Here is a 25893-nt window from a genome sequence, read left to right as displayed (position 1 = left end):
CTTTATTATACACAATATACAGGATGTTTAGATTAAGTAAAGTGCGCTGGCCCCCACACTAGGATTCCCTGTGTTGTGGGCAGCCAGTCTCTTCCTTTTGACATGTTCTTGACAGAACGATTCAAGCCTCCAACATGTTATATACTGTAGACAAATATAAATGCAACTTTGATAATTATCATGATAAATCTATCTGAGGTGTTTAAATATTTCTCAGCAGTGTTGGCCCAGTGGCTTCAGCGTGCGACTCTCTACTCTGAGGTCATAGGTTCGATCCCTAGATCCCAATGGACTTTCTTTCTATGTGCGCACTTAAAATTCGCTCGAACGGTGAAGGAAAACAAAGTGAGGAAACCGACCTTAGACCGAAAAAGACGACGGCATGTCTTAGACAAATTATCATAAAACAGAAACAAAAATCTGAGGCCCAGACCTAACAAAAAGTTGCGGCGCCACAGATTTTATTAAATAGAATTTTTCCCTGGAAATATTCTCCATTACTGATCAAGACAACATATAAATCTTTGATTCGCCAATAAAGCATTCAGCGCTGAGCAAATTTAACCAAATCTCATCAATATTCGTATTTATCACGCTGTACATTATTCCTACATTAACATGCCACTTAAAAGTCGACACGCTTATCCGTTATAATTGTAACGCGTAGAGGGCTCACGAGCGCTTTGTCGACCTTTCAAGAATTAGTACGCTCTTTTCTTGAAGAATCCAAATTCGAATAGATTCGGAAATAGTCGCCAAAATTAGACCACCTAAATGGCACTTTTGAACGTCAAATAAAATATAAAGAAGATTCTAGTTGCCCCTTCCAAAAGGTAGTTTCGTGTGGAGAAGAATGGGCAAGAAAGTCCACACTTACTCTTTTAAAATAGGTTTATAATATTTTAGTAAGAATAGGTTTATTTTATTTTAATATACTTTAGTTAAATACAATGTGAAGATAATGTACTCCTAGAATAAAACTTCTATACTAAAAAAAGGCTCAAAGTATTACTTCAAATTAAGCAATACAGCAGATAGGTAAATGATTGTATATTTATAAGTACAAATATGTGAGGAACATGTATACTAACAATACTATTTATGGAAACCGTAGAATAGTATACATTAAAAAAAATGGTTCTCTAGTTGTGGTGCGCGGCTAAAACTGCCTTAAAAAATGCTCAGTTGTGGACGACGAGGTGATAGGGTTGACTTCTAAGCCTAAAAATGCTAGGTAAATTAACTACTGCATAAGCAATTATATAAGTCAATTCATTTCGTGTTAACAATCATATTGAGGTTTTTACATTTTACTTCCCACGTAAATGACATCAGTGTTGTGCTACGGCCACACTTTAAACTGTGGGCTTCATCTAATAATAATAACAAAAAATCATTTTATTTTTTCATAGTTAAAGTAAAGTAAACTTAACCCTGTAACTTAATATTACACAAAAAAAATATCTGTACCCCTTTCGCAGGCCGATCCTTGGAGGACCAAGGATCTCCTGGTATCTCTGTCATAGGCAAACTGCATCCAGCTCGAGCTAGCCGTTTTGATGACGTCATCCGCCCATCTCGTGAGCGGCTACCATTATTTAATTATATAACACTAGCTGTCCCCCGCGGTCAGACTCGCTTTTATTGAGTATCACCGTTCACATTTAATGTCCGCGAGGTAACCGCGATCATAACTTTGTTGCGAAGGTGATTTTTGGTTAAGTTTTATAACTAACCGGAACGCACATAGCTAATAGAGGCTCTCAATATGGAGTATTTATGTTTCATCCGAAGTAGATCGCTTATGGCCGTCCTTGAAAAATGGACTAATCAACTTTTTTTATATTTCGAATAGGTATTAAGTGCGTTCAAACACAGAAACGCTTTATAATATTGGTATGTTAGATTTCATTATTTTTTTATTTTAACGCAAAAGTTCGCATTAGGCTTACTTAGCCGCATTTAATGTGCTTTGTGTTTCTGTTACACTAGCAATATGAACAATTTTATTGAGTATAAAATAAAAACAGGAGGTCGGCCTAGGTACCACTGGATAATGGAGGACCTGCGCCAGCTGTAAGCCAGCAATTGGGCGAAGGTAGTGGAGTATAACAGAGAGTACTGGAAGATTCTCAATTGCGAGACCAAGACACTTTTTGGGTCGCAGAGTTAGCGGAGTAAGTATGTATAACAAAAAAATCATTTTTGGATAGTGATGTATTTTAATTTTTACGGTTATTACGTAACCGTAAAAATTACGTAATAACCGCTTTAATAATTAATTTTAATAAATGAAATAAAATAAAATTTATGAATTTTTGAAAATTCATAACAACCTGTGTGATCCTAGCATAACACTATAATAGCGTGACCACGACATTGAGTTTTATCGAAACAATACAACAATTTTAGCCATCTTTTCAAACCGGCTTGTAGTCACACGTTTTTCGAACAACATTTTTGTTGAATTAAAATGTTTGTAATTGGTTAATTAAGAACGGACATATTTGATATGTTCTGCACGATGTAATAGTTTGCTTAGAGTGTGAACTGTGAACATACTGCAATGTCAAATCAAAATCCGACATTTTTATTCATGTTCTGTGTCAGTTATTTCTATAAAATATACTTCAGTAAATTTCCGTAAAAAAACCCCACAGGGACCAAACTTTTTCAATTTGTTTTGATTTTCTTTTTAATAATTTTTATTACTACTATGTAGGTTAAGAAAATTGTAAATAAGTACTGTATACTTGATTGTAAATATAAAATATGTTTTATAAAGAATTTCTTCAGTAAAACACATTCATTATTTAGAGAAAAATATAATATCAACAAATGGCTTAATGTTCATCTTACACTGAAGAATAACAAATACAAATGCTTTTTAATAATTGTCTTTGATTTGGGTGTGTTTCTACACATTTAAATAAAACTTCTTCAATGGAATTTTAGTGTTTTAGCAATTTGATGACAATAAGTTAAATTGAGTTTGTTTTTGTTTTGCTTAATAATAATAATCCAGTGACACTATAACCCGAGGATTAGATTTCAGGCAGTCTTAGATTTCAGCATCTATTGGATTAATGAGTTACAAGAATAACAGATTTTTTTTTATTTTACAGACTTTTAACATATTTCTTTTATTTTTTGTATAAGAAATACATCGGATGTTTCTTATTGTTTAAGTGCCTCAACCCACGCACTGCCTACTTTTTTGCGTTGTTAATTATTTTTAAAACAAGTTTTGTTTCGCAGGTTACCAACAAAATGAGCATCAACGACACGGAAACGGGGTAATTTCGCATTTCTTTAAGAGCATTTTAGTGCGCCTATAAAAATTATAGAGCAAAAGAAGTTACCTATTGTCATATATTATGTCGTTTACACTTACACTAAAATCCTAGCTCTTAACAGATATTCAAATATACTTTAAACGTGTTTTATAACCTGGAAATAACTTATGGATTCAATATATTCCAACAAACATTACTCAGCCTTTATCAGTAAGCAATTAACATCCTTGGAAACCATTGGCTTAATCAAAGTTGGGAATTCCTAACATATATCATTATTACAATTTTATCCTCCACGTTGAGCAAGAAAACAGGTTTTAAAAGTGATAGTCGGTCAGTCGCCATTGAATCAACAAAATGTATTTACTTGTCGTGTTTTGTTTTATATTGGGAAGTCGGGCACAAAATTTTATAGATTTTAATAAAAGAGTGAACATTTTCGGCATAGAGCTAATGTATTTTACGCATCAAGAAATAAATAATACATTGATATCGCCGTTCGGAGTGTGGAGTGTTCTTACAGGGTTGACAACCGGCGCCACAAGTGTGAGCAAAACTCAGCTGTACGACATTCTGCGCCTCCCCAACAATGACGTAAGAATAACAGATGCCTATAAGAATTTGACGCAGATTGTATTAAACAATACCATTGTTCAAAGCAAGAATAATTTGTATTACCATATGAATAATACAATTTCGAAACAATTTGAAAATGATCTGACTGATCACTTCGATATTCTAGCAATAAAGCTGGATTTTAGAGAGTCGCACTCGGCTGCGTTGGTAGCGAATACAATTGTATCCGACGCTGGAATCAAAACCAATAATGTATTAAATGATACTGATTTTGCAGACGCAAATGTGATATTGACCTGTGTCATTAAGTTTAGTGGTCTCTTCGAATCGCCGTTTAGTAAGGACAGGACAACAATTCGGCCATTTTACGTGAGCCCCAATGATATTAAAGAAGTGAATATGATGAAGCAAACTGGACAGTTTCATTATTCAAGAATAGATTCCATAAAATCAGAAGTAATCGAAATGCCTTATACTAAATATAATATATCAATGATTGTGATTCTTCCTAACAGAAATGTGTCCCTAGATGATTTATATGACGGTTTTAGACGAACATCAATTGAAGATGTTGTGCGCCAACTGGAAATGGAAGAAAAGAAGATAGTGTCAGTTTCAATACCAAGATTTAAAATAAGATCAAATTTAATTCTAAATACACCTTTGAGTCTTATGGGTTTAGATGTTTTTACACCGTACGCGAGATTTAGTGAAACGTCAAATAATTTTTATATTTCAAAATTAGTACATAAAGTTGATTTGGAACTTATTGAATCTGGTATAAATAATCAATTACAATTGAATCCCGCCAAGATCTTCGTAGCGGATCGACCATTCGTCTATGTGATTGTAGAGAAAACTACAAAAACATGTGTAATTAGCGGCATTTTCATGAGGCCTACACTGTATTAACGCTTTTTGGAGAAAAGATGGGACCATAGTCGTATTTTTAATTAGATGAAGGCAACTGACGTTTACGGTGTTGTCATTTAATAATGAAATAAAAATAGTGTTGTAACAAAGTGAATGATTGAAAAAACTCCTGAATTAATGATCGGTGATGGCACTGGTCACCACGCCGCGCTTTGTACTAAGCCGTCAAAAAACTGATTGTAGTTACATACTACTAGTACCTAACTTATATCAGAGCACTTTTATACAATTTTAAAATAGAAATAATATTATTTTATTGTTTGAAATGATTAACTATTCACACACATTGTTCATTCATCTGATTGAACAAGAACTGAACGTATTACTTACTTTAAATATGGCAACATTAATTTACAAAGTGACAGTAGCTACTGTCAGTTGGCTTCGTCTAATTAAAAATACGACTATATACGGTAGACTGGGATATCAATTGAAACTTGTTTTACTGGGAAGCATCTTTTAATTTAATTTTTGTTCAGATAAATTTCGACTTAAATATAATTTAAGAATTTATTACCTTTATTTTATTGCAAACCTTTATGAACGTGATTTTGGACTATGGTCCATGAACACAGGTTACTTTATCATTCGCTCGAACGGTGGAGGAAAATATCGCAGTTAAAGGAATGTCTTAGACTCAAAAAGTCAAATATGTGGCACAGAAATCTAATAAACTACTGGCCTATAAAAAAACAAACAATCACAAAACAGATAAAGAAATAGGCCAACATCAAAGCATGTAGCGTCACTGTTTTTTATAATATTCTTGTCATAACTATAAGTATAAAAATAAAACACTTTTTAATCGAATTTTTATTATCTAAAATCAGTATTCTTGATATATTTCTCAACATATTCGCTATTCGCTTCAACTAATACACTAGCTACAGTCTTCATAAGAGTATTTTTGAATGTTGACGTCTTCGTGAACTCGTCGAAGTCAATTTCGTTGACATTTCTTTCAATGTAGTACTCAAATGAGTTCCATAACATTTCTCTTAAACGTAGAATGTGATCCGCTTGGCTGAAAAAAATACAGATTAAATCACGCTATGTCAGTTGTCATTGTGACAATTGATAAGTAAATTGATTATTGACACAGATTTTTCAATATTTTTATATAAGGAAATCAAAATAGAGTATACTAAATAAGTATAAATAAGAATTGTTTAGAATTATTTTCCAAGAGATATTTCCCGGCGAAACAATAATTATTTTTGGTTGTCACTGACAGTGGCACAGGCATTGAGGTAAAAAAGTATCGTTCTAATGTATTTGCTATTGTAAAATAACTGAAGCAGTGTTGGCCTAGTGGCTTCAGCGTACGACTCCCATCTCAGGGGGTCGCAGGTTCGAACCCCGGAAACCGGCTTGCCTTAGACTCAAAAAGTTGACGGCGTGTGTCAGGCACAGGAAGCTGATTACCTATTAGATTGTCAAATGACCATAATACAGAAATTTGAGGCCCAGACCTAAAAAAGGTTGTAGTACTAATGATTTATTTATTTATTTTTAAATAACTGGGCTATATGAGTTGACATTAACAAATGTCAAACTCACACAATATACTTTTAATGATTACTGAATAGCGACTGTCAAAATTCGTATATATTTTCTTTAGTCACAATCTCATGATAATTATTTTTTTGCAAAATTCTAATGAAATTGATCTCGATACGCCATTTTTTTAATTTAAATTTAGTCTTACCTTGTTGGCACTTCGATTGTTAGTCGGTGTCTTGGCAAATACAAATCTGTCGTGTCTTCTACGGTGGCTTTCTGAAAAAAAAAAAATTAAATTGTAAAATTTAATTACTTCTTAAATATCCAAAACAAAAGCCTTCTTGACATTTCAAAGGTAAAATTATCGCAGAGACTAACATAATAAACTGTACTTAGTTAATCATTGTTTATGTACACAATTTAACATTCAAACGTTTATTTCATATAAAAAGATTGAGAAATTATTTCTAAGACGGCTAATCTGAGACAATTGACATTATGGACAAAAAACTGGAAAAATTGCACCTAAAAAAAACAAGTTTTCTTTTGCTGTAAATGAACGCAAACAGTTTCTATGGGGTGGCATAGCAAAATTTACCGTATGTTGGTATGTAGCTACTAAAAAGGTAAGCTAAGTAAAATCATATAAAGGCGAAACGAAGTTCGCGGGGGCAGCTAGTTTTTTTTTTATGGCTCTGGCACGATTTGTGCATGAGCGTCAAGTTTAGGATTTTTTATAATTCCTAGGGCCGCTAGTTTAGCATGTAAGCTAAACAGGAAAATTATTGCCATAAAATAAAGCGTGCGTGTACTTATGTACGCGCGTAAGAAGTTATACTTCTTTGGCATTATTAAAAATAGTTTTTGATTGCATGCAAATAATTAATTACAATTAAATAATCAAAGACTGGAAAGGAATCATTATAGACAATAAAGTTCAGTTTACATTTGAAAAATGAAATAAATAAATATTTATTAATATTATATTTATTATTATTATTATTTTCTAATATTAATTAGTATTGATTATAATTCAGACGCACATATAAAATTCACACTTGTATAATGAAAGCACGTGTTTTAAATGTAGAAACTCAAAGCATGTGGATAAATATTATAAATATAAATACACAGTGAACAGAGGCGGCGTGCGTGCCAACATGCGCCACTAACTTCATTCTGTTAATTTTGTGTCACGGTGCGCGCGCATCGTAAAATTTCACTCTCATCAATTTTTCATAACGCGCCTAAAGAAGTATAATTTTAATTAGTGGACAACTTCATTCTGTTAATTTTGTGTCACGGTGCACGCGCATCGTAAAATTTCACTCTCATCAATTTTTCATAACGCGCTTAAAGAAGTATAATTTCAATTAGTGGGCAACTTCATTCTGTTAATTTTATGTCACGGTGCGCGCGCATCGTAAAATTTCACTCTCATCAATTTTTCATAACGCGCCTAAAGTATAACTTCAAAAATATCAAAGTTAAAACTTACCTTTTGGACGTCTCCCATAGAGAATAGAAGAGCAGTCAAGGGTGATATTAAACTCGTCTTATGGACGACCAAGGCTCGGCGTTCCGTCGAATGATATCCTCCGAAATAAGTCAGCAAATTGCTATTGTGTTTGCGTTTAGTTATTCCGTAATTAATACTTTCGCCGCCTATATGGGCGCGTTCGCCTAAACTGCAAAAATAAATATCTTTTTAACAACAGAGAATGTTTGTGCACAGGCGCTAATTAAAGATTTAAATTAGCGCCTGGTGACTCCAGAGCTGGTGCTTTTCTCGCTCAACGAATAAGTATCGCAATACAGCGAGGAAATGCTGCCAGCGTTAAAGGTACACTGCCACAGGGACCAAACTTTTTAAATTTGTTTTGATTTTCTTTTTATAAATATTTTGTTATTATGATTAGTAATAAATATTTTTGATTAATATACAAAAGAGAATGTATTAATTAGTTTATTTATAAAGGTTATGAAGATCCTATTATTTTAAACTAGAACAGCCCGTGCCATAGTTATCCAAACTACAGGAACAAAGTGTAGGTGAACAATTTGACCGAACAATATTTTAAACATTATTATAAAAAGCCCTTCGTGGACATATTTGGAACTAAACGGAACCAACATAATTCCTATGACAAACTGAGGTCAGTGTTCCACTAGGTTACTCAGTCTTCGTTTAGCCATTGTCAAATAGATAATGATATGACAGCTCTCGAAAGTAGATTTCGAGAGCTGAAGATTCGATTCATGGGGGAAAAAAATTGTAAGATGTTAAAGAGACAAGTGCAGTAATGGAAATTATTCTGAGATTTAAAGAAACATTCCCTTTTCTCATATTAAAACCCTTTAATATTTTACTAAATTAAGTAAAAATATATTTTCTCTTCCACATATATATTTTTTTTTATTTAAATCTGATCTGTATTAGTTTTAAATAATCTTTCCCTTCGCTTCCCTTAAGGCAGCCTTGTATCATAAATTATTTATCATATTTTTTTACACGTTAATTTGACATATCTGATTGTGTCCCACGAACTATATTATTATTGTGTGTCAAATTAGATTTTAGTGCTAAAATGATCTTATACTATTTTTTTTAATCATCAAAAAATTAACTCAAAGAATAAACTTTGAGACAAAGCAATAAATTTACGTATATATAAATTTACCTTGTAAACAATTCCACCGCTGTCTTCAATTTCCCTTTAGTTTTCACCATTTTCTTTGTGAAAAGTATTGTATTAGATCCGGATAATAATATCGCTGACGTCATCTCGTCTATATTCGAATATCTATTTAGATCTTCTACTTCTGGATTTTTCTCTAACATTCCACATTTGAGTAAGTGCTCCAAGTGCAGGTTTGAGAGTGCTGGAAATCAATACATATATTTGTTTGACTTTCTAGACTTTTCTAATTTTTTTTTATTTTTTTTTTTAAATTGGAATTTGGAAATGAATTACTTAAACTAATCTATTCCAAGCAAGATAAATTTCGTAACTTAATGATAATGTTTTAGTATCAAATATATTGCAACTTCAGGGAACGGACGAATCTGACTTTTTTTTTCAGTAACAAGTACTTTTTTGTTGTCTTTTAATTTATTAAGAGTTTTCTCAGCTCTGAAATTGTGCGTTCGAACGCACGCTGACACATTTTTCTGTGTGCATAGGAAAGTAGAAAGACTTAGTTTGTATCTTTCATTTGCACAATATATACTCGTACATTGAAGTAAATTAAAAAATTACATAATTATAACTAAACTTATTTTTTTTTTAAAAGCGAATCAATTATATAGTCCGATTTTTAATTCCGTAGAATTCTGACAGCTATCATTTTTGGACATGTCAGAGTTGACAAACATCTGAGGCTATGCATCAATTTTAGTTGTTAGTGAATGTATCCATTTTATTAAGTGCGGTGCTAAGTGCAAAAAAGCTTTAACGGCGAGTGATAATTATGTCCCTTTTCTCAAAAACAATAAAACGCACAAGTTAAGATAACATTTTTTGAAGTGAAACTTCTTTATCGGGGTTGGAAAAAATTTTAGTGTAACATTTTTTCGTTACGCGTCACGTTTTTCGGTTACGCGCCATGTTCCTTTTTGAAGTCAAACTTCTTTATCGGCGTTGGAAAAAAAATTACCGTCACATTATTTATTATTATTTATTATTTATTTATTATATTATTTATTATTTATTATTTATTATTTATTATTTATTATTTATTATTTATTATTTATTATTTATTATTTATTATTTATTATTTATTATTTATTATTTATTATTTATTATTTATTATTTATTATTTATTATTTGTTATTCGACACTTAATATTTTAATGACAATTAAATTCATTAAATTCCTAACATATCTTCCTTTTTCCGTCCCTCTAAGTATCGGAAATCTAAACTTTTAGATTTGTATAAATATGAACAACACTTCAAGATTAGTTTGCCACTGAAGTTTCACTTCTGACATGTGTACACACACACTTTTTTTTTTAAAAGGTTTACTAAACGTAGAATTACTGATGCCAGCTAAAGAATAAAATAAAGTAATTGAAGTTGATTCGATATATTGGTATTGAAATATTTGTAATTTCTGTATTAGGTCACTTGAGTAAGTAAATATTTAGATTTGTCTTTTTGTAGGTAAAACATAAAAATACGCATATTATTTTTTATTTTTTCAAATGGGTCAAATTTGTCCCTTTTTCGGTGGAGAACTTTTTTAGTAGCAACACTTATGAAATGTCAGAATTCTAAGGAATTAAAAATCATAGTATAATTACGTCGTTAGGAATAACTTCAGAAAATGTAAAAAATTACTTTTTATTTAATTTTTATTTCAGTTTATGATTTACAAAATATATTAACTCACATTTAACATACGAAAGCCGGTCCTTCCTCAAACCATACATGTCGCACCATCCATCCACCTCCCTCCATCCAACTTCCTCCAGCTTTAGCTCGAACGTGTCCTGAATCCAGTGTAAGGCCGCGTGATCGGACGTCAAACTAAATTTTCGCTTTATGTTGCGTATCTCTGAAAATACCAATATTATAAAATCAACATTTTTGCTTAGTACGTCACGAAGTGACAATGTACATTTTTTTAAGGAAAACTTCTTTAGGCGCGACTACGGAGTATTATTATTTTTTTTTTTACAGCTACGTTTTGTGCCAGATTAGTCAGCGTCAAGTATAAGATTTTTATAATTCGTGCTTTTTGCCTTAGAAATTCGACCGTGTCCTCCATGTACGGTTTAGGCACTCACCCGGTACTGCACAACCCTCCCAAAGGTCGAGAACAAATTTAAATTAAATTAAAACTTGCCCTCGAACCGGGAATCGAACCAGGTACCCCTCACCTAGGACTACGGAGTAACTCAGTTTTTTTTTCTGACGGAGTCTGTGTAGTTTCCGCGATTTGAAAATAATAATTCGGATTGGTCGTAAGTATATGTCAATTGTCATATTCTTCACGCTTCTTGACTTATACGCCAGCTAGTGGCAAATATCATAATCAATTAGGATTATTTATTTATTTTTAAAGTGAATAAAAAAGTTTTACTTGAATCGCGAGTAATGGCTACACGCACACACTTTTTTTGTGTGAAGTGATACCGCCGCCCATTGACACCCGCACTACCAGAAAGGTCGCAAGCGCGCTGCCGGCCTTTTAACAATTGGCACGCTCTTTTCTACGACTCTAAGTCGTGATGGTTCGGAAATACTTCAGTGGGCAGCTGCTATATATAAGTACCACAACTGGGCGTTTCTTATGGCAGTTTTTGCCGTGCACCACCACTTTGTGGAACCATCTGCCCACTGTAGTATTTCCAAACCATCACGACTTAGGGTCCTTCAAGAAAAGAGCGTACCAATTCTTGTCCCATAACTTGGGACGCCCTGTATATACCTAGCTGACCCGACCAACGTTGTTTTGCCATGTATATTATTTCTAGGAAACATTTTTTAGTTCAATAAAAATAATTATCTACTATATTAAAAAATAAGGGGTTGATCGTAGAGGGGTGAAAATTAGGCGTTGTATGTATTTTTGTATGCTGTATCATAAAAAAATAGCAACATAAAAACATTTTGGGGTGGACCCCCCTTATCACTTAGGGGTTTGAAAGAAAGATAGTAGCCGATTCTCAGACTTACATAAAAAACTTCATAAGAATCGGTCCAGCCGTTTCGGAGGAGTATGGGAACGAACATTGTGACACGAGAATTTTATATATTAGATTAACCTCATTATACATCATATAAATATTGAACAAACCATCTTTCCTGTCCGCCGCATTAGCAAAAACTTCGACGTTATCAGAGCAATGAGCGACCAAATTCCCCGCAGCGACGACATTCCCAACAATCGCCGAATGCAATACGCCCCTCGCCAGACGGGGAGATATGTTCAGGTGGGACACGAGTATCCCCAGACGGGTCAGTTGCTCTGTCTTTGATAGAGCCCCTGGAATTCAGAAATTCTGATCTCATTGAAGAGGAATTAGGACTTAGATTTAAAAATCACACTTTCACCAAGCATAGACGGTTCATCAGCAACGTTAATAATAATAATCAATAGCGCTACAACCTTTTTATGTCTGGGCCTCAGAATTCTGTATATGTTTCATGATCATTTGGTAATCTAATAGGCAAGTAGGTGATCAGCCTCGAGTGTCTGACACACGCCGTCGACTTTTTGGGTCTAAGACATGTCGGTTTCCTCACGATGTTTTCCTTCACCGTTCGAGCAAATGTTAAATGCGTACATAGAAAGCCCATTGGTGCACAGCCGGGGATCGAAGCTACAACCTCAGGGATGAGAGTCGCACGCTGAAACCAATAGGCCAACGCTACTCTCATCACCTACGTTACTATAATAAAAAATGGTAACTTGAATTATGTAACCTATTCGTTAAGTTACATATATTTTAGTTAATAATTAGAAGCGTAAACAAAATCAGGAGGCTCATCTGATGTTAAGTGATACCGCCTCCCATGGACACACACATTGCCAGAAGGTTCGCTAGTGCGTTGCCGGCCTTTCAAGAATTGTTTTATTTTATATAACAATTATATAATAATTTTTCTTTCGAACTGTTCAATAAGTCAAGTAAGTTTTTTTTAAGTTTTAAGGGAACGAGCGTAAGGGGCCCATAAAGGGCCTAAATAAATAAAATGCTTATTCTAGGATTTTTATTTAATTTAAATTGAATATGTGTAAAATAATTGTTTACCTAAATCTATAAGGTCATTGACAGCGAATCGCAATGAATCCTTGCTCGGAGGCTGCGGAAGTTGTGAGAGGAAATCTTCCACTTTCTCTTCCGGTGCATAGGTCTTACAATCCAACACTGTTTGGTCTAGTGGTATCCTGAAAACCCAAATTAAACGCATGTTATTTATTTAGTTACAACGTTTAGCCAAAATCCAAGAGACCAAGACAGGGTTGTAACACTGCTTTTTATTACCATTCTATTGTAATTGAAAATCGAGTATTCATATCAAAAGAACTGGCAATAAACTCTCCGCCACTCTTTTTAATCTCCAAGGTTTTTTTTACGCAACGTTTGTAAGGAGCTACAACCATTACAACATGTTCCACTTGATATATTAAGCAATAAATAATAAAATAAATTAAAAACAAAGCTTTGTCCTCTATCAGCAGGAGGCATGGACCAAATAGGAGCACGCACTTACATTCTCGTGGGAACAACACGCAAACACATAGTCGAAATAATTAACATCACCGCATACACGAATTCAAGTACGACCAGTCACCACAAGTAGCACCCGTTCACGAGTATGACGCATGGCCAGCCATCGGCCCCCTCGCCATATTTTAGGGAGAGAGACAACCCGACGCATGGACGCCGCCACAAACCAGGTTAATATTGTGACCATGTCAATACAAGTTGATTGAACCATATTTGTACGATTTTCTTGTATGGATATTAAACATTCTAAAGAAATGTATCATTCGTGGGATAAATAGAAAAAAGTAAAAGACGTAAAAACATTAAATAGGACGTACACGTACACGCTCCGCATTGAAAGAAAGGAGCTTACACAAATCTTACTTTTATTTTATAAAATACCTTAATATTTCTGGAGTCGTGTGAGGTGTGAATTCAGCTTCCTTTTCTTTTGTATACAGTTTGTAGCAAAAGCCTGAAATATTCCATATAATTTTTTTTATCATTCGTGCTTTTTGCCTTAAAAATTCGATCATGTCCTCCATGTACGGTTTAGGCACTCGCCCGATACCGCACAACCCTCCCAAAGGCCGAGAACAAATTTAAATTAAATTAAAACTTGCCCTCCAACCGGGAATCGAACCCGGTACCCCTCACCTAGCTGCCACTTAATAAGACCGTTAGGCTATGAGGCCCCTATATTGGCAGGGTTAGACATTTAGTCTAATTCTTTTTTATAAACTTATCGGTGGCCTCCTTGAAGATAGTGGAAAGTAAAAAATTGAAAATTAAAAACTGTATTATTTCATTTGCAATTGTCATATAAAGTTAGTTACTAAAACAGACATGTGGTTTAAGCGTGCGCCTCTCATCCCTTAGGTCGTAGGTTCGATTCCCGGCATACACCAATGGACTTTCTATGTGCACATTCAATATTCGCTCGAACGATGAAGGAAAACATCGTGAGTGAAACTCAAAAATTTTACGGCTGATCACCTACTTGCCTATTAGATTAACAAATGATCATGAAACAGATTCAGAAATCTGAGGCCCAGACCTAAATTGTTGTAGCGCCACTGTTTTGTTTGTCTTAAATTAGACTTCATAATGTTAAATTGTGTCTTTGTGCAGAGACCATTTGTAAATAATAAAAATATATATATCTAATAAATATTAACCTGGCTGAACTCGTCCCGCCCTCCCAGCGCGTTGTTTTGAACCCGCTTTGGATACCCATACTGTTTCCAAGCTTGCTGTCCCTATATGTAATAATATTTAGAATTAAATAAATAAACTAACTGCTAGGAATCTACATAAAAAAATGAAATATGTCAGTTCCTATAGGGTCAGAAATAGTTAGTCTTTTTGTAAATATTTTAATCTATTACTGTTCAATGTTGTGTATTTTTTTATGTGTTACACACACTTTTGTTTTGTATGTGATATTAATGTTGCCGCATTGGTAATATGTAATGTTAGCTTATTTTGTTAAAAATAAAAAAAATGACTAAGAGCATATCTCCAAGACGGCTGAATTCAAAATCAGTCCTGTGTCAAGCATAGAGCTGATCACCAACTTGTCTATGAACGAAGTTCCCGAGTTACAGTTTATTTATTTATTACACACGTAAAGACACGAAATATGACGTCACAAATTTTACACACATCCACATCAACCCTTCTTTATCGAGTAGACCTAAAAAAAAATTGGTCCTTCGAATCAGAATGTCGATGAATAAACGAATAACTCACCGGTGCCCTGTTTGACTCTGTTTTCTTTGTGAGCGCCCGTATCAATCACGTGAACTACATCGGGAATGGTTACTGATGTTTCCGCTATATTTGTGGAGAGAACTATCTTCCTTACGCCTGGCGGTGGTTTATTGAACATTTTTGTTTGATCTGCCGTTGATAATCTGTAATTATTATTAAGCATTCTATAGAGCGTCGGTGTTCTTCTAGTAGAAATCTATCTCTCTCTCTCTAATCGTGGCGATAGATAGATGTAAAGAGGAATTTGTGATAAGTAGTTAATTTGACTGACATTTTTGGTCAGTCATCAAAAAAATTATTCAGTGTGCGACTATTATCTCTGGAGCACTAGGTTCGATCCCCAGGTATGCACCAATAGAATAAATAGAGTATCTATGTTTTCATATATGTAGTATTCAACACACGTACGGTGAAGTAAAACATCGTGAGAAAACCGGCATGCCTTAGATCCTTGAAGTCAAAAAAAGTCTTGCCTATTAGAAATGATCACGGAACAAATACAGAAATCTGACGCCCAGACAAAAAGGTTGTAGCACCATCGGTATAATATACAGGTTATAATATTTCCTTGGTATAAATCAAGGTTTGACAGTTCATAATTTTTTTATTTCGATTAATATATATATACTCTCGATTTTTAATTCCGTAGAATTCTGACAGCTATCATTTTTTGACATGTCAGTGATGGCAAACCTTTTTGGCCTCTGAACATCTGAGTCTATACATACATTTTATTGTTAGTTAATGTATGTATTTTATTAAGTGCGGTGCTCCACATTAAAAGAAGTTGAACGGCGAGTGGTAATTACGTTCCTTTTCATCACCAACAGTAAGAAACCCACAAGTAAAGATAACATTTAAATTTAAAAAAAAGGTTTTTTAAATCTGGAATTAGTAGGCAGTGATGCCAGCTAAAGAATAAAATAAAGTAATTAAAGTAAATTCGATATATTGTTCGTGACATTGAAATATGTATTTGTTATTTTTGTATTAGGTCACTTGAGTATGTAAATATTTAGATTTACCTTTTTGTAGGTAAAACATAAAAAATACTTAGCATTTTTTTATTGCCCTCATATAAGTCAAATTTGTCCCTTATTCGGTGGAGAACTTTTTTAGAAGCAACACTTATGAAATGTTAGAATGCTAAGGAATTAAAAATCAGAGTATAGACAATACAGATTGACGCATCAAAACGTAAAAGAATAAATAATATAAAAGTTATATTATATTCTCAATAAATAAGATTTGAAAATATATATTACAGTACACTATAAATGGGATTTTACATATGATAAACAATTATTGATAATAAACCAAAAAATTAAAAAAAATCGGCGAACCAACCTCGAATGCACGGGCAATATAAGGTGCGTCCCATCATTATAGATCTGGTCCAACAGTTCCTTGCTCTTTTTAATTTCAGCCCAGCCCGGGAGAAACACTAGTATCGCGCCTTCCGTCTTTGTATTATCAACTGATTTTATGACTTCTACCACCTTGAATTATTTTTCACGATTTTCAAAAACCCAAAAATGCATTCTACACTTTTTATATACATTTATTTAGATTTTTGACGTGATAACGTCTAAAAGATCGACTTTACAAACAGCAATTTTTTTTTATTCAAATTTTATCAAAACTTTTTCTTAGAGTAATTTAGAAATTAAGAACATCAAATAGATAACAACAACTGAAAAAGTTGTTTTTTACTATTACTAGAAATCCGTGGATATCTCAAGAAAAACTTGATGAAACTTGGACTAATTTGAGAAATTCTAAACAACTTTGAAAGCTTCTGAACAATCTTGGAAGCATAAACAATGTTCATGTTTTTTTTTTTTTTTTTAATGGCTTTTATTAATGTTCATGTTATTTCAAATCGGTTAAAAACGAAATACCTCTTGACAATTGACCAGCGGCTTGCCATACTCTTTAGTGCAATTTTCTCTCGTATTCTTCAGTTTTATGTTAAATTGTTTCTCTACATCATCCAAATAAAAATCTTCTACTGGAAAAGTGCGACCTGGGACTTCTATTAATGGGCAATCTTCGAAATATCTAAAATGTAAAAATTTCATTTATTTGTAGCCAACAAAGGAGACAGACAGATAAAAAAAGAAAAGGAAGAATTTTTTTTGAGATTAAATAAATAAATGCTACGGACTAGAACATGTGCGGGTAATAGTCTCACCTGATGTCACGTTATCACTTGATCGCTAATCATGAACACTCACATTTTCAGAGATGGAATTTTGTGGATGCGATTTTAATTGGATAAATAAAATAACAAATTATATTTATTTTAGGTACAGCTTATGTTTACGTAACATGAAATAAAAAAAAAACAAAATAAAAATATTTTTAAAATTTTTTTTTGTCTTTCACCTTAATCTACGTTTGTCGAAAAAACGACACTAACAATAGAAAAAAGGAATTAAATACATTGAAAGTTTTATTATAACGCATTATCTAGTTAAATAAAGTTTATGTAAGTACCACAAAAAATTATTTCTACATATTTCAAGAAATTGACATTTTTATTTTAAAATGTTGACTATGCTAACTTCAGGGTGTCGGTTATTTGTGACGGTGTGCGCGCGCATCGTAAAAATTTACTCTCATCATTTTTCCCTAAGGCGCCAAAAGAAGTATAACTTAAAAAATTACACGATACCTTGTAAAAACTTCGATGTCCAAAGTAGCGCTCATAACAACAATCTTAAGCTTGGGATTGATCTTGAGTGCGCGTTTCAATAAAAGCAAGGTTATGTCTGTGTTAACGTCCCGTTCGTGAGCCTCGTCTATTATCACGTGAGTACATCCTTCGAGTCCTGTGAAAAAAAAATTGGTAAAATAAGTGTTTATTTGTTTTAAGTACCAGGTTTATTTTGTGTGTTAAATTCTTGTAAAATTTAAATGACATTAACACAGTGAAACACAGTAATCCCACACACACACACATTTAACACATTTGATTTTCGCCACCTTCCAAAAATCTACTAAAAAAAATGTGTGTGTGTACTAGGTGTACACACGTAAGAAGTGAAACTTCTTTATGACCTTATTTTTAGAAAAATGATCTACTATATGCAACTTTACAGAAATTGGTTAAATAACGTTAAATTAGATAAAGTTTAACAAAAGGCTTTTATTATCATAGACATGAATACAAATACAATTATTTCATTTTAACTTATTACTGTACTACTATCTAGTACTAAGATTATTACAGAATTTCATTAATTGTAATAGAATTATTAGTATTACTATCATTGTTATCGTTATTATATATTTTTGTTACTAATGGCTTCGAATCTCTTCGGATCAACCGTGGTAGGGACAAGAAAAAGATGGCGCGTAACCGAAAAATGTGACAAATGTGTGTAAATTTTTTTCCAACGCCGATAAAGAAGTTTGACTTCAAAAAGCAACATGGCGCGAAACCTGCTACAAAATTTCTCCCATACGTCGATAAAGAAGTTTCACTTCAAAAGATGGCGCGTAACGGAAAAATGTGACGCGTAACGAAAAAATGTTACACTAAATTTTTTTCCAACCCTGATAAAGAAGTTTCACTTCAAAAACTTCATATCTTCTTACACAAAATATATAATATATATGTATTCCATATTTCGCTATATGTGTAATAATTGTTTTTTTGTAGTGTATAATTCATTTTAGCTGTAGGAATACGAAATAAATAAATTTAATTAAATATGTAAAATTGAGGGCGTAACCAATTAAATCAAATGTAACGATCGGCCGAGTTACGATAGCCAGTAGTCTGTTTTCTTGAAGGACCCTAAGTCGAATAATCTGACAACTTTATGTGGCACTCTGGTCCATCGTCTTGAGCGCTGTCAATTATGTCAAACTTCATATAGAAAAAATTGTTTGACAGATTGACAACTAGATTTAAATTTGATTTTAAATGATACTAGTAGACTCGGCCAAGCCTTGCTGTGGCTAAGATTTTTGCTGTATTACATAGTAGTAAACTATTTAAGATAAACGGCAGGAGAACACCAATCCACCATGCTTTTTTGGTGGTTATGCCATTAAGTTGTAGCTTATGTGAAACGTTGGTAATTATTTTGATAAGGATCAATTCCTAGGTACGAATAAAGTGCCATTTCTAGCGGTGGTATTTTAATAAAAAAAATTAATAAAAGGACGCTTATTGTGACGTAACTATAAAAGATAGAGACATGCTGTCGCGACGTTTTTTATAGATAGTGATGTGTCCTGAAAAATTGTAATACATCATTTTATTCTATCATTAATAGTTTTCGCAGCGCACACGATTGAAGGAAGTGTTTTGATTATTTTTTTACACCTTCGGTTAGATTATTCAAGTTTTAGTAAGCATCCCTAATTTTTTTTAAAATGAAACATAGCCTATGTCACTCGAGAATAGTGTAGCTTGCCAACGGTGAAAGAATTTTTGAAATCGGTCTAGTAGTTTCAGAGCCATTCATTTCAAACAAACAAAAAATCAAACCTTTCCTCTTTATAATATTAGTATAGACAAAGCACTCGAAACGTAACAAGTTAATGTAACAAATTCCGTTTAAATCGATAAAAGCTTTCGTTAGTTTTCATATAGAAAGGACTTTTATACCTGGATTGAATTGTAACCTGCGCAAGAGTACACCAGAAGTGCAAAACAAGATGGCGCCAGATGGCGGCCGCGGGGGTTTCGATTGAAGTCGAACCTGGTATCCCACTGTTTCACCAACCTGGAATTTAGTAATTATATATTGGTCTAATTGTTTAATAAATTAATATTTTTTCTGCTATACAATTTTATTTATTGAAGTGACATATCCGGCTCGAAGGACCAAAATTTATGGTTTCTGGGTCAACGGGATGATGCAGAGAGGATATTATTTTCCTTTTATCACGCCCCTCACGTACGATAAAATAATAATTAATGTCTAATAATAAATAAATAAAGTGCTATTCGTGCTAAATGAAGCTATAATTGTGAAGAGAGTTCCTGCGTCTGACTATGATCTCGGGTCATAACTCCGACGATTTAAATAATCGCCACACTTATAAAATGAACAAATCTTGAGTAAGCAAAACAAAAAGTCTTTTGGAACATATAAAATAAAATATATTATTACAATTTACAAGCTTTCAAATTGAATTAAATTATTCTTATCATAATTAGTAGATCAACATTATATGCCACGGTTTAGCCACGCCTTAAACTTCATTACAAGAGAACTTGCGGATATAGAAATCCATGATTTTTCCATATCATTAATCACATGGAGTCGTATGACCAATATTGCTCTTTAGTGGGCAATACTTCTCCGGTCAATCACGATGGCTTAAATTATGTCTTTTGCTGTGTATGACTATTGCAGACCTTTTTTTTATAGAATAGGGGAGCAAACGGGCAGGAGGCTCATATGATAAGTGATACCGCCCCAGCAATGGACACTCTCAATGCCAGAAGGCTGGCGATTGCGTTGCCGGCCTTTCAAGAACGCTGTGGTATGATATTTATTTTCTAAGTTCTTTTTAGATACTTTATAAAAAATATATATCTTCTTAATATATATAAATTACGTCACGTTGTTTGTCCGCTATGGACTCCTAAACTACCGAACCGATATCAATCAAATTTGCACGGCGTGTGCAGTTTGATCTAACTTAAAAGATAGGATAGCTTACATCTCAATTTATACCCGCAATATTGTTTTATTGCTAATATTTGTTTATTATTTGATACAATTCTAACAGATGGCGCTGTGTTAAAAGTACCAACGTTTCACATAAGTTTTCCTTCCGTTTCCCTTGAATATTTACTACTAAGTATGTAATATAACAAAAACCTTAGCCACAGCAACGCTTGGCCGGTCTGCTAGTATGTATATAAATTATTAAATAACAGTAGTTTATGTATTGATTAACCCTGTATTAAGAAAACATTTGGTACAATTCTATTCATTTAGACGACAAATTCATTTTAATAATTTAATCCATGAAAAACCAAGTTTTCTTACATTTTCCCCTAACTCATCAGCGACTCTCTGTGCTAGTCCAATAGCAGCTACACGTCGGGGTTCTGACACAATCGCGGTAGTTCCAACACCGCAGTATCTCAAAATGGCTGCCGGCACCCTGGTTGATTTACCACACCCAGCCGCCCCTACGATCACCGCCACGCGCGATGTTTCGAGTTTAGATGTTATTTCCTCTCTGAAAAATACAATGTATAATATAAAAAATCGTCTTGTATAATAAATATTAGATAAACATACTTTTGTATAGTAAGTCACAATGAAATTCTTTTTTATTATTAAAAAAGGGTGCGTGTACGCGCGTAAGAAGTTATACTTCTTTGGCATTATTAAATAATAATATGTACTTAATTTTTATTATTAATTATTTTATTATATTATTCATTCAATTTAATTACTAGGTATGTTTCATAACCTTTTAACTAAGTAACAATAGGTCTTTGTGAAAAAGAATTGCTAAATTTCTTTGAAAAAATAATTACAGCCCCTTTATTTGTTTAAAAGGTCATTATGGTCATTCAAAATTCTTGGCATAGCTGCTAACTTCACGTATATTCTATTTATTTTTACCTGTAGATTGTCTTATTCCCATCTCGCTCGCGCACGCAACTTAATGAGAGATTTAGTGGGCAACTTCATTCTGTTAATTTTGTGTCACGGTGCGCGCGCATCGTAAAATTTCACTCTCATAAATTTTTCATAACGCGCCTAAAGAAGTATAACTTCAAAAATCTACTGTTTTTTCGAAAATAATTAATGTAACATTTGACGAGAATTTCAAAACCATGTCAGATTATTTATTAGTAGAATTTAGTTAGTTATTATAGAACTTAAACAAATTGTTTTAATTATCAATCAAAAACAATCTTCGTCGAAATTGAATTACATTTTTTATAGGCCTGCAACGCACCCACTAAAATGGGTGCTCATAGGCTGCGATGACTGCCCTTTTAAGGCGTTCTGACTAAAATCTAAATATTATTTTAAAAATTCATCAATCACAAAGCTATTATGTTTTTAGTATATATAATTGTTTATTTTTCCTTATTTCCTATTTTTACAGTAACTTAATACCAATACAATAGAAAACTAAACTAAAAACATAATATAAACATAACAAGTAAAAACTTAAAACCTAAACCTTTTTATAACTACATAATTATAAATACCTAATGCAATTCATGTGAATTCAGCCAGTGTGCAACTAAATATATCCGTCTCACAAGCAATAGTGTTTTGGGTGCGCAAACTATAATTTAATTAAATAACTATTATTTTCTTTATTTTAAACGTAAGTTTTCTGGTGCTATGATAGTTGACACTTACATTTTTAAACGTTTCCGCCAAATTTAAATAGGAGTTATCAATATTTTATTTACAAATTGTTTATAGGATGAGATCGGGTAAATATTGTTAATTTTAAACTCAAGTTAGGAAAATAAACGTTACTTAAATTATCCAAAAACTATTATTTATTTATGTATTCAATGTTATTTCATAAGAAATAGCACATTTTAAAATTACTATAAGGATAAAATTATACAAATGAATACTCAAAACATAACAATTCACAAATCTATATCGTAATAGTGGCGGGTTTTTTCTGTTTATCATCGTTTATCAATACGGGCTAATCACTTGGGACTAACCGAAGCGTGCTAGAAATCACGAAAACAATATTAAACCATACTTTCCTTATGTCCTTTGAAAATCACGTAAGCTGATTCTGAGAAACTTAAAACACACGACTTATTTGGTGTATGACGTTGATATTGACATATACATCTTAATATGTATATGTATATAAATTACGAGTCACGTTTTTTGTCCCCTATGGACTCCTTAACTACTTAACCGATTTCCATCAAATTTGCACACCGTGTGCAGTTTGATCTAACTTAAAAGATAGGACAGCTTACATCTTTAGGCGCATGAGCTTAAAATTTTTACGGAACGTCACGAAGATGTGCAGCGATTTTTTTGTCTTTAATATAGATGTGCTAGTATAATATTGTGGTTCATTTATTCATACTTGAACACCGATGGTGTTTTTAATATCATTATTATTTTATTAAGTTACTTTAAAATTACCATTTTTTTTGGTGGGTTTGTATTTTTATAAGGGCACAGAACCAAGACCTTTTTTGCTAAGACCCAGTTGGCTATTTTAGAAAATGTGAACATAAGTTAGCAATTATTATGATAATAATGAATTTGTTACATTATTTGGTAATTGTTACGATATTTATGGTGGTATTTATATATACATAACAACAACTAATTTTAGTTCTGGTTTTTAATTAGCCTTAGTAGCATTAGGTAATATAGAAAGACTGGCAAAATTAAATTATGGGATTTGGGCAGCTTAATTACTCAATAATTAATTTACAAAGAAGCTTCACTTCTGACATGTGTACTTTGTACGCACGCACTTGCACGTCCTTCTTTTTATTGCACATTAATTGTTTATTATTTGACACTCCCAATTCTAACAGATGGCGCTGTGATGAAAGTACCAAAGTTTCACATAAGCTACAATTTAATGGCATAACCACCAAAAAAGCACGGTGGTCCCCATGACTGGTCCTACCGTTTCCCTAATAGTTTACTACTATGTCATATAACAAAAACCTTAGCCACAGCAACGCTTGGTCGAGTCAGCTAGTATTACATAAATTGTAGAATACACTACTGCATTCCTACCTTGGTACAAAAAAAAATTCCTACTCTTTAGTACAAATTCCATACACGTTTTAAGATTAAAACTGGATTTAAATTTTGCCGATATTGTCAATTTGCTCTGCGTATCTAACATCTTGGGTATTCAGAGATATACACTAGGTCGTCGATGGCGTTGTAAGGTTTTATTTGCCTATAAAAAAAGCAATTAAACAAACGCAAAAATATATGCCGTATGAAACATACATGTATAATGGGATTATTTATAACACCTAATTGTTTTTTTTTAATCATCTGATGTTAAGTGATACCGCCGTCCATGGACACTCAATGCCAGAGGGCTCGCAAGTGCGTTGCCGGCCTTTGAAGAATTGGTACGCTCTTTTCTTGAAGGACCCTATGTCGAATTGGTTCGGAAATACTTCAGTGGGCAGCTGGTTCCACATGGTGGTGCGCGGCAAATCTGCGTTAAAATACGCTCAGTTCTGGAATGGCGTCCAATGATGAAACTCAGCTACAGGTAAAAAAATCTTCCCAAGATGGTGAGCGTCTTCTCCTCTTCACTGGGCCATTCGAAGTAACTTTACGGGCTTATGATTAGAATATAATAGGGAAAAGTAATTTTATAGAGTTTAAGTAAGTAAGTGTAGTGTATTCGGAAATAAGTTTGTAATTTTGATTGATAAGTTTTGATCTATATTTTTACACCTTTTTAGAATTTCATCATTGATATCCACAGGTCAACAAATTGGACCTCAAGGGTATAATTTTACTACATACTTCAAGAGTTGATACCGGTGATTACCAGAATACCAATACCAAAAAACACGAGAAGTTGCCAAAAACCTATCGACTTAGACATTACGGGACTTTATATTATCTTGTGTTTTAATACCACTTCAAATATTCAAATTGCGTCATTTCGGTTCATTCCACACGGACCATTCATGGTATTTAGGGTTGCCACCCATACTTTATAGAAAATTGTTGTATGTTAATTCAAAACTAAATACTTTATTATGACAAGAATTACTAAAGCATTCACATTATATATTAAGTTAATTACTTTTGCGATAAACGGATTTATTATTATTATTATTAAAGCTGTGCAATTGTTGAGTCGAGATAATAATTTAATACAAAATGCAAATAGCAATAAAATGTTTTTTAAATATATAATCAATTGTACTTTACTTCGATACTATGTACTTTTTTCTTGTGTATAACCAATGTACTTTATTTATTTGGGAAACAAAACAGATACAAATCTATACAATAAAAAAATTAAAAAATAAACATATTGGGTGTATACACAAAAAGTTTCACTAAGAAACGAAGATACAGAGCAAAACAAAACAAACCAAAACATGACAGCACAAAATTAATAAATCCGGACAACGACAAACATACAAGTAGCTATATTAAAGAAGAACAAGGATTAGGACAATAATAGTTGTTTTAAATTATTTTTAATTGGAGCAGTAGAGAAGTGCGAAAAATTAATTGCAAAGGTGGCAACCCTAATGGTATTACTATGACGTAATTTTAGGTGTTTTGGTTAAAGTAAATCTACGATAATGAACCTACATTCAAGCATTTGTCACGGGTTTTTTGCTAATGTATATGTCGCGGCCAACTAGCTTAATTAACCGATCTATCAACAGCCTAGCCTCTTAACTAAACAGCGCCATTTAACTAGCAGCCTGAAGATATTCAGCCAGTTGATCTAACAGGTAGGTAAATGACTTGGATCAATGACGTTTCATTACTTGCCTAGCCTGATGACTGTTATTTTTTTCGACTTTCTGCCACTCTCAAACTCGAAACTTAACTCCTTAAACTATCAATAATGGCGTCGGTAAACCACAACCTTG

The 25893-nt window shown here is 33.0% G+C and overlaps 2 protein-coding genes across 2 annotated transcripts in view; one reads left to right on the top strand and one right to left on the bottom strand.

Annotated features, from left to right (window-relative positions):
* The first annotated feature begins 3409 nt into the window (after window positions 1-3409).
* Window positions 3410-4813, top strand: LOC125059408 (ovalbumin-related protein X-like). The gene has a single exon (XM_047663820.1). It carries the CDS (start codon window positions 3654-3656, stop codon window positions 4782-4784), a length of 1131 nt encoding a protein of 376 aa, XP_047519776.1. The 5' UTR covers window positions 3410-3653; the 3' UTR covers window positions 4785-4813.
* Window positions 4814-5600: 787 nt separating this feature from the next.
* Window positions 5601-25893, bottom strand: part of LOC125059409 (ATP-dependent RNA helicase DHX30-like) — a 42668-nt gene continuing 22375 nt past the window's right edge. The window contains exons 8-22 of the mRNA XM_047663822.1: window positions 21323-21518; window positions 19927-20044; window positions 17980-18136; window positions 17204-17363; window positions 16650-16801; window positions 15282-15445; window positions 14708-14788; window positions 13932-14004; window positions 13071-13207; window positions 12113-12301; window positions 10703-10867; window positions 8990-9191; window positions 7807-7996; window positions 6514-6584; window positions 5601-5829 (exon numbers count right to left, since the gene is read on the bottom strand). Of these exons, the coding sequence (XP_047519778.1) occupies window positions 5622-5829; window positions 6514-6584; window positions 7807-7996; window positions 8990-9191; window positions 10703-10867; window positions 12113-12301; window positions 13071-13207; window positions 13932-14004; window positions 14708-14788; window positions 15282-15445; window positions 16650-16801; window positions 17204-17363; window positions 17980-18136; window positions 19927-20044; window positions 21323-21518 (2263 nt within the window). The 3' untranslated portion in view covers window positions 5601-5621. The remainder of the gene's footprint in view (window positions 5830-6513; window positions 6585-7806; window positions 7997-8989; window positions 9192-10702; window positions 10868-12112; window positions 12302-13070; window positions 13208-13931; window positions 14005-14707; window positions 14789-15281; window positions 15446-16649; window positions 16802-17203; window positions 17364-17979; window positions 18137-19926; window positions 20045-21322; window positions 21519-25893) is intronic.

Source organism: Pieris napi, chromosome 19 (genome assembly GCF_905475465.1).
Source record: "Pieris napi chromosome 19, ilPieNapi1.2, whole genome shotgun sequence".
Lineage (NCBI taxonomy): Eukaryota > Metazoa > Arthropoda > Insecta > Lepidoptera > Pieridae > Pieris > Pieris napi.
This window is presented reverse-complemented; position numbering and strand designations above follow the sequence as displayed.

Excerpts from the sequence above, each read along its gene's own strand:
- LOC125059408 (XM_047663820.1), top strand. The coding sequence starts at position 3,654 with ATGTATTTACTTGTCGTGTTTTGTTTTATATTGGGAAGTCGGGCACAA.